The sequence below is a fragment of the Musca vetustissima genome, unplaced genomic scaffold (assembly GCF_032173495.1).
Source record: "Musca vetustissima isolate MV318-11 ecotype Yass unplaced genomic scaffold, APGP_CSIRO_Mvet_v1 utg2323, whole genome shotgun sequence".
In the NCBI taxonomy this organism is placed as follows: domain Eukaryota; kingdom Metazoa; phylum Arthropoda; class Insecta; order Diptera; family Muscidae; genus Musca; species Musca vetustissima.
This window is the reverse complement of record NW_026878725.1, coordinates 39,780-52,879: the sequence shown is the minus strand read 5'-3', so window position 1 is coordinate 52,879 and position 13,100 is coordinate 39,780. Positions and strand designations below refer to the sequence as shown.

The following is a 13,100-nucleotide window of genomic DNA, read 5'->3' as shown; positions in this document are numbered from 1 at the left end:
TTATCCTCGTTTACGGCGTAACATCATTTTTACATAGGTCAGCGAATTGTAATGTCCCGAAAACGAATACCAGTCCACACCTTTGGCATAGCTCTTGTCGCCATAGTGACCATTTAAATTGCTGAAAAAACTCTAATTTCAGTGACAATATTTGAATTTTCGGAAATATTCCTACTCACCTTGAATGACACTTGGAATACCACCATGCACCCATGTAAATAACAGCACAATTTCCCTCCGCATGTAAATCATTGTCTTGATCTTTGGTAGTGAATTTCATTCCAATGTGTGATTTCAGCGAATCACCCGCCGTACCCGTATACTGCCCCGTCTGTAATAGTTTGTACTTCTCCACTTCATTGGCAATTTTGAAGCTATCGTATTTGGCATAACCCTTAGCTTCGTTGGTACCATTTACCATAAGTATCAACAGCTCCTGAGGTCCTTGATAATTTGTCAAGGCAAACAGCTTATCCATGCCAATGAAAAATTCTCCATCCAGCTGGCCAAAACCCACTTTATATTCGTTCCATGTCCGATAGAAATCACCCGAACCATCCTCACGTCTTTGTATAACCGTCCAGTCACCGCCTTCGGTATGGGCATCACATTCGACGAGAAAACTTTCGTTACTGAACTGCGGGATGCGCACATAATAGTAGCCACTGCGTTCGGTGCAGGCCGTTATTTCAGCACAGCTGGAATAGGCACCATGGGTGCGGCTAAAGAAATAATAAATTATATTAAATAATCGGAAAATTATTTTTTTAAAAAAACAACTTTTATCGATAAATTTCCGTCACATAAAGTTGGTATCGTTAAACATATGTTATGGACAACTTGTTTCTAATAAATGGTATGTTCCCGTACTGCAAGAATCTGCAACTTTTTACTACGATAACGAAATTTCCTTTATGTTATCGAAGAAAATAGTAAAATCTAGTAGATTCTTGCTGTACGGGAACAGACCAAAAATGTTATTATTGAAAAATTTTGTTTCTCGCAGTAAAATATGGGTAATCGATAACTTTTATCATCAGATAATATCTTATCGTTAACATTTATCAAGAGAAATGTTGTTATCAACAACATTTCTCATATCGACAACATTTCGCAATAGATAAAGTGATACCAAAAATTGGTATAGATAACGTTAGCGATAATTATTAACACCAATTTTTATAAAAACGTTAGTATCGATCCATTTTTTCCATAAAAATTTACTCTCGACCACTTTTCCCTATGTTGTAATCTATAAATATTTTCTGTAAGAGCTGTTATGGATTAATTTTTTGTTAAGAAAAATTCGTATATATAACTTTTCTCTGGGGAAAAGTTGTTATCGAAAGCACTAAGGCAGGTTAAGTTGGCAGCTGATGTCTTGATTAACTTTCAAAGTGGGTAATTTCTACTTGAATTCGATTTGCAGTGATTTGCAGATCAGAGTCAAACTTTTGGACGCCGCTCCCTTCATTCTTTTACAATAAAATAAGCCAACTTAACAGGTCAAGCCTGAAGTCCTCATATGTGTTTTCCCCTTAATACTATTTACTTACCACTTATAAGGTAATGTATCAACACGAATATCAAACATTGGCAAATCTACATAGATATATATCATATGATTATTATTTATCATTATTCGGTGTACATATGTATATAACATTTACCCTTTACATACCTTTCGCATTTTTTCTAAAATAACAATAAATAAAAAAAGTATATTATGTTCATTTCCACTTAAAAATTAGAGTGGTGTTAATAAATACCTCAACTGCATATTTTCGATGGTATTTTTAATATCATCTACATCCTTGATAAGTTTTTGTGTTTCCCAATCCGCATGCACCTAAAATGTATTTTAGGGTTTAAAAAAAAATATTTAAAAAAATATTGAATTAAAGTCTCACATTTCCCACGCTGTCCTCACAACGCATTGCAATTACTGCCACAACGCAATTTATTGCAAAGACGATTTGAAATAAAAAATGTCGGTTTTGCATTTTTTATTTGAAGGAATTATTCGTTGCAGCACTTCCCTGTAAAATAATAAACTGCCGATTTTTGTTGAGGAAATATTCGTATTTATATTGCTTTGTACAAGGGTTCTCATATGGCAAAGCTTTACTTTATCAACATCAAATGGTGGTTTTTGGCATGGGGAATTATTATTCTGATTAGGAAATTTGTGGGATTTTTTTACATTATCTGCGGTATCATCGTTCTTACTTATAATCTATACCACACCTAGGCAGAAACGTTCAATGAAGAGGGTGTTTCCTGAAAAGATCGATAGGATATGAAAGCAATAATGTGGAAAGATATATATTAATATACTAGCAAGTGCCCGCTACTTCGTATGCGGAAAGGGAATACGTGAATACTGTATAATTTGTTGTACTACAGTTCTCAATTCCACCTCTATTCCTACATCTGATACCATGTTTATTACCATTTAGTAATTTTCATGCACATAAGCACTATTTTCCGAAATCTCTTTGATATTTCCATTACACAGACTTATAATAGATCAGAATTTCAATTATATATATTTACGTGCAGGTTTCACGTTTAGTTCCATTTCGAACACATATGTACACATTATCAAGTCTACCTCCGTACCACCACCACCATTGAATTTAGTACCAAAAACCCATTGGTACTTCCTTCTGACTCTCCGTCAGTGACCTATATTGCAAATTTTAGGTTTCCAGCTTTCTCCGTTACCAAAATCCAAATTTAGTGCATTTTCAATTCTACTTACTATTCGTACACATAAATTGGAGTTTTCAAAGTTGTCTCCACAGATCAATACTACACTTCAAGAGTTATCTAAATTCCAAATCACAGGATTCATACTCATAAGTAAAAAAACCTACATCAATCCTACACTCTAACAGTAATCTTAATTCCACCAAATACCAAATTATTTCAAATTTAGTACTCTGCAAAATACCTCAATCCTGCTTTCAAATGGTAATCGTAAATCCAAAATTAAAAATTTCAGCTCTGTCTTTTCATCAAACCTGCTTTCAAATAGTAATAGTAAATCAAAATTTAAAAATTTCAGCTCTGTCTATTCACCAAATTGTACCAGATTTCGTACCATTCTGTACCCACATTCCAAACCTATATCAATCATTCACTCCCAGAGTAACCTATGTTGCAACTTTCTGGATTCGAGTTCTACCCGTTAACCAAAGTCCAAATTGTACCAAATTTTATGATTTTCGTACCCATAAGTACGAATTTCCTATACTACCTCAGTCATGCACTCCAATAATAACTTTAAGTCCATATTAAGGATTCCAGCTCCATCCGTTCACCAACATTCAAATTGTACCACATGTAGTACCATTATTACTTTTCGTTGACATAAGTACGAGTTTCCAAAACGTCTTCAATTCCACGCTCCAACATTAATTTCAATCATAAATCTCAGGATCCCAGCCCTATCCGTTCATATAGATCCAAATTGTACCATATTAAGTACCATTTAGTACTTTTCATACTTGTGAGTTCAAATTTCCAACACTATCGCAATCCTGTAATCTAATAGTAATTTATTTTCAAATCAAGTTTTCCATCTCTATCCATTCACTCAAATCTAAATTATACCTAACTTAGTACACATAATTACCCATTTTCATTCGAAATGTAGTACCATTTAGTACACATAATGACAAAATTTCAAAACTACCGACATATATCAATCTTTCTTAATTCCAATTTTTTGGATTCTGCTAACACAAAACGAATTGTACCAAATAGTTTTTCTCGTATTCATAAGTACGAAATTGCAATAATTTTCATTCCAAATTTAGTACCATTTATTACACATAATGACGAAATTTCAAAACTACCACTGTAATTTTAATTCATAATTTCAGGATCAGCCCTATCCGCTCACACAAAAACAATTTGTAAACTATTTGGTACCATTTAGTACTTTTTCCCAAACTACGTCTATCCTACACTCCAACTGAAATTTTAATTCCAAAATTCTAAATTCCAGCTCTATCCGTTCACACATAATCAAGTTGTACAAAATATAGTACCATTTAGTACACATAAGTAATATGCTTCCATATCTTAATTCTATATTCCATTCTATATTAATTCTATATCCTAAAATTTGGAATAACGGTTGCTATTCCAAATTTTAGGTTTCTAGATCTCTCCGTTCACCCAAATCCAAATTGTACCAAATTTAGTGCCGTTTAGTACTTTTCGTACACTTAAATACGAATTTCCAAAGGTGTCTATAGCTCAATCTTCAACAGTAATCTTAATTCCAAATTTCAGGTTTTTAGCTCTATCCTTTCAAGCAAAATCCAAATTGTACTAAATTTAGTACCATATAGAACTTTTCGTACCAGTAAGTACACATTTTTTAAACTACCTCAATCCTACACTCCAACAGCCATTTTAATTCTCAATTTGAAGACTCCAGCTCTTTCCGTTCACCTAAATCCAACTTGCACAAAATTTAGTACCATTTAGTACTTTTCGTACACATAAGTACGATTTTTTATTGCTACCTCAATCATGTACTCCAATAGTAATCCGAATTCCTATTTTCAGCATTCCATCCCAATACACTTAACTAAATGCAAATAGTACCAAATTTAGTACCAACCTGTATTCTATATAAGTCTTGATTTAGATTAGACGAGTTTACTTGCGGCAATTCTTGTCGTTCTCTTTTGAACTTGCTTCATGCGTTTATACAAGGCAATTCGGTTTCCAAAATATTTTTCTATTTGTTGTGTTTTCACATTCAAAACTATATAAAATGTCAACAAATACGAAATACACAAAACGAATTGCCAGAAAATTGTCGGTACGAGCAATTTTTTTTTCATTTCTATTCCCCTTGCCCCTCTCTCCTACAAACAAAGACTTGCCGCAAGTAAACTCGCCTAATCTAAATCAAGACTAAAATTTCAAGATTCTAGCTATATATGTTCAATACATATACAATTAGAACTAAATTTAGTAAAGTTTAGTACTTTTCGTACACTTTTAGGTCGAATTTCCAAAAACCCTTTGGTACATCTTTCTAACTTTCCATCAGTGACCAACATTCCAAATTTCAGAATTCTAGCTCTTCGCGTTCGCCTAATACAAAGGGTACCATATTTGGTACATTTTAGTACTTTTCGTACCCTTCTAGTTCGAATTACCAAAAACCCAGCCTTATCTCACGCCTACACACCAACAACAACCCACACTAAATATTTCAGGCTTCTAGCTTTAGCCGTTTCGTCTGGGCGATGATCTCTCAGTCAGTCAGTCAGTCATTCACCCACTCACTTAGAAAAATTAATGGACGTTGAGGTAACTCCTACCTTCGACTGAAATGTAAATTCTTCGAGGACACGATTGACTTTGGCGTGGATACTTGAAGACTGCATTTCCGAAAGTAGTTATTGATGGTGGCTAAATATTTGAAAATTTTCGCGATTACGCTTGAAGAAATTATGGTACAATCATTGTAAGACGACACCACGAAAACATCCCGAGAAGGAATGCGGGGTTTCTCAAGGTACACGATGAACAAAATGGGAGCTAGGACACCCCTTGCGGGACTCGTATTTTGATTTAGCAATATTTTGGCCACGAAGTTTGCCGTCCTTTAAGGCATGTCAACATTGAATCATTCGCAAGGGTAGAATTCTTGATGCCGCATACCCCCATAGTATGTTCGGCCGTATCGAAAGCTATGAATAGATCAAAGGCTGGTACAATGATCTGTTCAGACGGTCATCGCTGATTAAGGTCATTCATAATGTTGGATGTTATTTCTTCCAAAACACATAATTCCTGGATCTTGGTCAGATAACGCACCCGTTTTACACCAATCTTCTTTAACTTGAACATTGAAGTGACATCTGGATTAAGGACTTTGTTGGATGGTTTAGCTGTGGAGGTAATTGCCTCTACGTCACCCGATATGCATTTTAGTGGATGTAAGTCTTGTTTCAAATACCTTGAACTTCGGATATCGGCTCGTTTTTATACTTTTCTGCGAAAATGTATTATCGAAGTATTATCCTAGTACCTATCTTTCTTTTTACAGAATAGTTCCGTTGATTCTGTAAAAAGAAAGATAGGTACTAGGAAAAAGAACCGTTTCTTACGTTCATATATTTTCGTATTGCTTCCGTCACTCCTTCTTGCTGCCTCTACTTTATTGGATGTGAATTTTAGGGACTGCAAATCTCGTTTCCGAATCTTGCACCTCCAGAAATCTGATCGATTGATTATGTTCTGCGAATTTGGGTGGTCGACGAATTGGCGTTAGATCTGTACCACATTTTTTTCCGCATTTGAATTCTGAATGTCATTGAATGAAATAGCAGAAAGAGCAGATTACACAAAGGGATTATTCCGCCAAAGAAACGATGGTTACTATGTCCGGTTCTTTAATTTCTTTTGGTCCAATCGTTCCTTTTTGTTTGTGTTCACCCACTTCCATTTGATCCAATTGTTCATCAATATCTTGGCCGAATTCACTATCGTGCAAGTCACTTCCGAAACAAGATTGCCCAGTTCTAGCCTCTATACTGAAGAATTTTCGTATTATTTTAGTGCTTAGCTCCAGAATTCGATCGTTAGCTGTGGAGGTCCTGTATCGCTTGTTACACAAATTTCACGAAATTTTTTTCTAGGCCTTTTTGGTTGCGGCAAAGAACTTAAGGAGAATCTTCAATGAATTTTGTGAAGCCGCACCAGTTGGCTTCATAATTATACGCCCAACGCCGACGAAATCGCTGGATCTTTATACGGTGGTAAGGATAGAAATATGGTCAAAATGGCCATGATTTGCCAAGACGAATAGGGAAGGAGAGAAAAACTAGAGCATCTAGCAATGACTCGAGAGATTTATTCGTTGATGGAAAATCAGACTCGTCTATCTAGTTCGTAATAAGGATACCGCATGGATCGTAGGGAAGTTGTGAGCGCTGGAATCGGCCTGTACAAATTTGTTATCCCCTTGGGAACAAATGGATTATGCTTGGGTGGTAACTAGGTACACTGTGTCACCAATTTGGTACACTGTGTCACTAACGCAAATGCAAACTAAATCGAAAATAAGGCAACAACGTCACCGCAAAGTAAACAAAAAACGAAGAATGGCAAAAGGAAACGTCAAAAAAATGTAAATAAAAACATATTTTTGTGCGGTACGAGTGCTTTAAAAAAATAATTATGGATTCGGTGGCGTTATGGTTAGAATGAGAATGAGGAACGAATTAAAAAAAAAATAAGAGATCGATCAAATATATTCTCCCAAAGTGACCACTAGTATGATAATAGAAGTACGAATAATGTGACAAACGTTTTCAAATATTTATTTTTTATAGATTTATACAAAATTTTCGTCTCAATAAAGATGCTTTAATTATTAAAAACGACCTCGTAGATCCACAGCAATTCCAACTCCAATAAAAGTAGCCGCTTCTTTGAAATTGCTTGGACAAGGTGGTTATCAACACCAAATTGGCTGAGTCCATCGGTTAGGATTATCACCTGTAAATATGCACACATAGTTAGTTTCACATTTTATATAAAAAAATATAATCCATTTGAAAATCGGCCAGTTTTGTCCACAAATTGTTGCTGCGTTGTTTCGCATTTGAAATCTGCAACTGTCTCGTCGCCCAATCGCTGTGTTACATTATAAAATCTACTAAAGTTTGGAACTTACAACAACAAATTTCCATGTGGTTGTTGTATCGATTGTTGTACAATAACACTTGCTGTTACCTTCTATTATTATACCATGCTGTTTTATTAAGAAACTTATCGATGACAATGTTTCTATGTAGAAAAACTTCTTATAACAACATTTGTATCACAAAAAGTAGTCGACAACGACTTTTCTATAACAAAAAGTTGCCGATAACAATTTTTTTAATAATGAAAAATTATCGATAAAAACATTTTTATAGCGAAAAGTTTTCGATAACATATTTTCCATAACGAAAATTTGTCGATAACAATATGTATATAATAACAAGTTGTCGATAACAAATGTTCAATAAAGAAAAAATATCGATAACAAATTTTCTATAACGAACAGTTTTCAATAACAACTTTTCTATTACAAGAAGTTGCCGATAATAACTTTTCAAAATATTAACGATAACGACTTTTCTATAACGAAAAGCTGTCGATAACAAATTTTCTATAAGGAAAAGTTGTCGATATCATGTTTTCTATAACGAAAAGTTGTCGATAACATATTTTCTATAACATATTTTCTTTAGACAAAAGTTGTCGGTAACATCTTTTCTATAACGAAAAGTCGATAACAGCTTATCTATAAATAAAATTTACCGATAATATTTTTCAAGCTCGACTCGAAAGAGTATAAATAATCACTTAAAATTACTTTGAAATGATCACTGCCCTTACAAGGCAAAATTCAAATAACAAAAATTAATTTCAGCTGAGCACGGCTAGGGCTCGAACCTAGGTCCTCGGAGCAACACAAATGTTGCCAGACCACTTAACGTTCTGAGCCATCAACACACATCCAAAACGGTTGTTCAAAAACATGTGGATACCATGGAAGAAATTGTAGGTGTGTGGATTAATTATCCATCGCTACAACAAAAATCTGCTTAGAAAAGGACTGTTCCTAGAATGAAGACAAATGTCGAACTTTGACAAATTTGAATTTAATTCACATATGTAAGTTTCGCATCAGGGCGGAATAAATACAAGTTATCAACGTACGACCTTTGTAAAGCCACATAGGCCAATATGCCTGATGAGCCGCTTAACCAACGGCGAAACGCGTCGCATAATGTTGGGTACGTAGGTTCTTCTCCTGGCTTTCCTTTTCATTGCAAAACTTAGATCATCAAGCTCGACTCGAAAGAGTATAAATAATCACTTACAATTTTTTTCTACAGTGAAAATTGGCGATAACAATTTTTTAAAGAGAACATTTATCGATAACAACTTATCTATATATATTAAAACATTCTATAACAAAAATTATTAAGGCGCTTACCTGCTTTCTCCCATTTCTTTCCACGTTTCTGCTTTGGTGTGGTATAGATTATAAGAAAGAACGATGCTACCGCAGATAATACATAAATGAGATCAAAAAAACCCACAATATTGGGAAAGCCTTAATGAGAATATTAATTACCCGTACGAAGAAACATCATTCCATGTTGATAAAGTAAAGTCCGAAACAATATAAATTCGAATATTTCGTAAATAAATAGACAGTTCATTATTTTAATTCGAAGTGGTAAAATCCTTACTTTAAAAAATGCTGAATCAAAATTGTTTATTTCGAATCCTCTTTGCAATAAATTGCATTGTGGCGGTAATTGCAATGTGTCGTGAGGATAATATGGGAAATGTAAGATTAAAATCGAATTTATTTTTTTAAATATTTTATTTGAGAATCTGATATTCCTTTTAGGGACATGCGGATGGGGAAACACTAAAACATATCAACGATGTAGATGATATAAAAGATTCCACTGAAAATATGCAGTCGAGGTATTATTATTTTTTTTTAAATTAATTCTGAATTTAAATTAAAAAATTAACTGGATTTTAATTTTATTGTTCCCCACTAGAAAAAATACGAAAGGTATGTAAGGTGTAAAACCCGATAATAATAGATAATAATCATTCGATATATTTCCATAGATTTACCAATGTTTGATATTCGTGTTGATAATTTGTCCGGTGAGTGGTAAGTAAATAGTATTATGTGGGAAACACATAAGAGGACTTCAAGCTTGGCTGTTAAGTTGGATTATTTTATTGTAAATGAATAAAGTGGAACGGCGGTCAAAATCGAGTTTTAAAAATTGACATTTAATACAAAGCCAACTTAACAGGCCAGACATGACCTCAATCCTCGAATGTGTTTCCCACTTTACATTTTGTGTACTTCTACATTGTGTTATCGATAACAACTTTTCCCTACAGGAAACTTATAAAAACGAAAGATAAAAGTAATCGATAACAGCTCTTTTACAGTAAATATTTATTGATTACAACTATTCTATAAGGAAAAGTTATCGATAGTAACATTTCTGCAGAGAAAAGTTGTCGATAATATATTTCTACTGAAAAAAGTTATCGTTAATATAATTTTTATTGAGAAAAGTTGCCGAAAACAACTGCTACCTAGAAAAAGGTTTTCGATAACATCAACTTTATAGAGTAAACTTTTCGATAATAACGTTTCTACAAAGAAAAGTTATCAATTAAAAAATCCATAATATATTTTGCTATCGATATATATATATATATATTTTTTTTTTTTGTGAAGATCTTAACCGATAAAATTGGTTTTATTGACAAATTTTTTGGTTTGTTCCTATACTTAAGAGTCTGTGAAACTCTACTAATTTACAAATGAGAAATCTATAATATTTACGATTATTTCAGGATCACTTTATGATATCGAAAAAAATAGTACAAACTCGGAGATTCTTTCAGCACAGGAACAAACCAATTGTCTATAATAAGTTTCAGACTTTCTTATATATATAATTTTTTTTTTCCTTCAGCCGCGCCCAAGGTCCGTATTCTAGTTGTGCTGAAATAACGGCCTGCACCCAACGCAGTGGCTACTATTATATTTATATCCCGCAGTTCAGTAACGAAAGTTTCCTTGTCGAATGTGATGCCCATACCGAGGGCGGCGACTGGACGGTTATTCAAAGACGTGAGGATGGTTCATGTGATTTCTATCGCACATGGGACGAATATAAGATGGGTTTTGGCGAGGTGGATGGAGAATTTTTCATAGGGCTGGATAAGCTGTTTGCCCTGACCAATTATCAAGGACCCCAGGAACTGTTGATACTCATGGTAAATGGTACCAACGAAGCTAAGGGTTATGCCAAATACGCTAGCTTCAAAATTGCCAATGAAGAAGAGAATTATAAACTAATACGAACGGGGCAGTATACGGGTACAGCGGGGGATTCGCTGAGATCTCACGTCGGTATGGAATTCACTACCAAAGATGAGGACAATGATTTATATGCGGAGAAAAATTGTGCAGTTTCTTATAAGGGCGCATGGTGGATCGCCAGTGTCATTTAAGGTTAGTGGGAATGTTTTCGATAATTCAAATATTTTTATTGAAATTCGATTTTTTTTGCAGCAATTTAAATGGTCATTATGGCGACAAGAGCTTTGGCAAAGGTGTGAACTGGTCTTCGTTTTCGGGATATTACAATTCGTTGACCTATGTGAAAATGATGATACGCCGTAAACGGCAACAACAACAACATTTCTCTTGTGGGAAATGTTGTTGTTGAGAACTCTCTTCTATAGAGAGGAGTTGTTATCGATAAATTTTCTCTATAAAAAGAAGTTAACGACAAGTTTTCTCTACAAAAAAATTGTTATCGATAATTTTCTCTACAAAAAAAATTATTATCGATATCGAAAGTTATTATCGATAACTTTTCTCTACACGAAAGTTGTTATCGATAACTTTTCTCTACAAAAAAAGTTATTGTCGACAACGTTTCTCTACAAAACAAAAATTGCAAAAATACTCGTTATCGACAACTTTTCGTTATAGGAAGTTTATTATCGATAACTTTTCGTTACAAAAAAGTGGTTATGGAATCTTTTTGTTATAGAAAATTTGTTATCGATACATTGTCTTCATAATAAAATCATTATTGAATTTTTGTTAAAGAAACTTTTTTAACTTCTTTGCTTAGAAAAAAATTATTGAATGTTATCGCTAGCCATAACTAATAGATAATTATTATCGATAACAATTCTCTATAAAATATTGTTAATGATAAGATTTCTCTACAGAAAAGTTGTTAACGAAACAGTTCTTTACAAAAAAAAAAAAAAAATGATCTTTGTAAATAATTTTTTATCGATATCTTTTATCTATATTTTTTTATCGAATCTGTAAAATTATTCCCTACTGAAAAATTTTTAATACGATGCCATTTAGAACAAGTTTATCAAACTTTGCAATTGGTAATTTATTTTACAATAATATCATAATAAATAATTTACAGGCTTATTTTCATTATCGGAATTAAATACACCACTCTGTCTCATCAATTTTTTGGGGAAGTTTTTTTTTTGGTTATTTTTTTTTTTTTGAAAATAAATCCATGTGTGTCTCGTACCTCAGCTAATCGAAAAATAATTTATTTTTTTGCGTCTAATCACCCATCGAATTTAGTTAACGAAAATCCTAAAGGTTTTCGTTTTCATCCAATTTTTCCGAATCCTGGCCCATTAAACGGTTAGCCTCTTGCATTTGCTGCTGCTGACGTTGGCGATTTTTCTGACGGAATATCTCTTTGCTGGCCTCCTTAATGGCCTCATAGATTTTGGCCTGAGACATGATTTGTTTTTGGACATTTTCCACAGCCGGTTCGGCATTTATGTCGATTAAATCGGATAGGCCCTCGGACATGTAATCATTGCTGTAGGTACTTTTATCTTCGATATCGTTGCGTTTGATAACCGGATACGAGGGTGGATGGGAGGAGGTGCGTTTTTTGCCACAACCTAAAACGAAAATTGGAAGAGGGAGAAAGAAAAACAAAAACGATTTTTGAGGGTCATTGTGGGGAACTTACCCGTAAAAGCATTGCAGAATGGTCGTTTCTCATATTTCCATTGGATGATACCGCTCAGCTTGTGCTGCAGGAATTCAGGAGAAAGATTTTAAGTTTTTAGTAAAAAAATATTAGGTTTCACGGAACCTGAACTTACATTGTTTGCATTCACCTCAGCCTGAGAGACATCGAACCACAGATGCAGGGTTAAAAGGCCCATAAATAAAACTGCATTTAATGACATTGTAAACTTTGTTTTTTCCAAAAATTCAGGCTCAACAGTATTTTTTTTTTTCCAATTCTGGTTTCCAAATATCCAGCGATAAGACCGAACCACCGTTCACAACAACGTCCAAACGTCGTTTAAGTGTAATTTCAAAAAATCACTGCATCTTATTGTTTCAAGAAATCGCTTGCAGGTCCTTTCCTGCTGCTGCTACTCTGCTAAACGCACTGACCTTTTCCCACAGCACAGCTGTATAAATGGTTTGTCCAAAATCGCCT

The 13,100-nt window shown here is 33.9% G+C and overlaps 3 protein-coding genes and 1 long non-coding RNA gene across 4 annotated transcripts; 1 reads left to right on the top strand and 3 right to left on the bottom strand.

Moving 5' to 3' along the window:
- LOC133323491 (uncharacterized) lies at window positions 1-288 on the bottom strand. The gene is made up of 2 exons (XR_009754085.1): window positions 180-288; window positions 1-121 (listed from the first exon to the last, which is right to left on the bottom strand). It is a non-coding gene; the product is annotated as an uncharacterized LOC133323491 (long non-coding RNA).
- Window position 289: 1 nt separating this feature from the next.
- LOC133323484 (fibroleukin-like) lies at window positions 290-1,937 on the bottom strand (the record flags this gene model as incomplete). Its single annotated transcript, XM_061532407.1, has 5 exons — window positions 1,911-1,937; window positions 1,770-1,849; window positions 1,682-1,695; window positions 1,557-1,602; window positions 290-722 (listed from the first exon to the last, which is right to left on the bottom strand). Coding segments are annotated over exons 1-5 (600 nt in total), but the record flags the coding sequence as incomplete, so codon positions are not given.
- A 7,424-nt stretch (window positions 1,938-9,361) lies between these two features.
- Window positions 9,362-11,097, top strand: LOC133323483 (ficolin-2-like). Its single transcript, XM_061532406.1, has 5 exons — window positions 9,362-9,388; window positions 9,452-9,531; window positions 9,612-9,625; window positions 9,685-9,730; window positions 10,557-11,097. The coding sequence occupies exons 1-5, from the start codon at window positions 9,362-9,364 to the stop codon at window positions 11,095-11,097; spliced, it is 708 nt and encodes a 235-aa protein (XP_061388390.1).
- A 1,129-nt stretch (window positions 11,098-12,226) lies between these two features.
- Window positions 12,227-12,840, bottom strand: LOC133323482 (cardioactive peptide-like). The gene is made up of 3 exons (XM_061532405.1): window positions 12,754-12,840; window positions 12,618-12,681; window positions 12,227-12,546 (listed from the first exon to the last, which is right to left on the bottom strand). Exons 1-3 carry the CDS (start codon window positions 12,838-12,840, stop codon window positions 12,227-12,229), a joined length of 471 nt encoding a protein of 156 aa, XP_061388389.1.
- Between the last annotated feature and the right edge of the window lie 260 nt (window positions 12,841-13,100).

What these genes read in the sequence shown, in the direction of transcription:
- LOC133323483 (XM_061532406.1), top strand. Translation starts at nt 9,362, where the DNA reads ATGTGTCGTGAGGATAATATGGGAAAT. An exon ending in GTGAGGATAATATGGGAAAT is followed by an intron (nt 9,389 to 9,451) that starts GTAAGATTAAAA and finishes TATTCCTTTTAG; the next exon opens with GGACATGCGGATGGGGAAAC. An exon ending in GATAATTTGTCCGGTGAGTG is followed by an intron (nt 9,731 to 10,556) that starts GTAAGTAAATAG and finishes TTTTTCCTTCAG; the next exon opens with CCGCGCCCAAGGTCCGTATT.
- LOC133323482 (XM_061532405.1), bottom strand. Translation starts at nt 12,840, where the DNA reads ATGTCATTAAATGCAGTTTTATTTATGGGCCTTTTAACCCTGCATCTG. An exon ending in CTGAGGTGAATGCAAACAAT is followed by an intron (nt 12,682 to 12,753) that starts GTAAGTTCAGGT and finishes GAATTCCTGCAG; the next exon opens with CACAAGCTGAGCGGTATCAT. An exon ending in ATTCTGCAATGCTTTTACGG is followed by an intron (nt 12,547 to 12,617) that starts GTAAGTTCCCCA and finishes TTTTCGTTTTAG; the next exon opens with GTTGTGGCAAAAAACGCACC.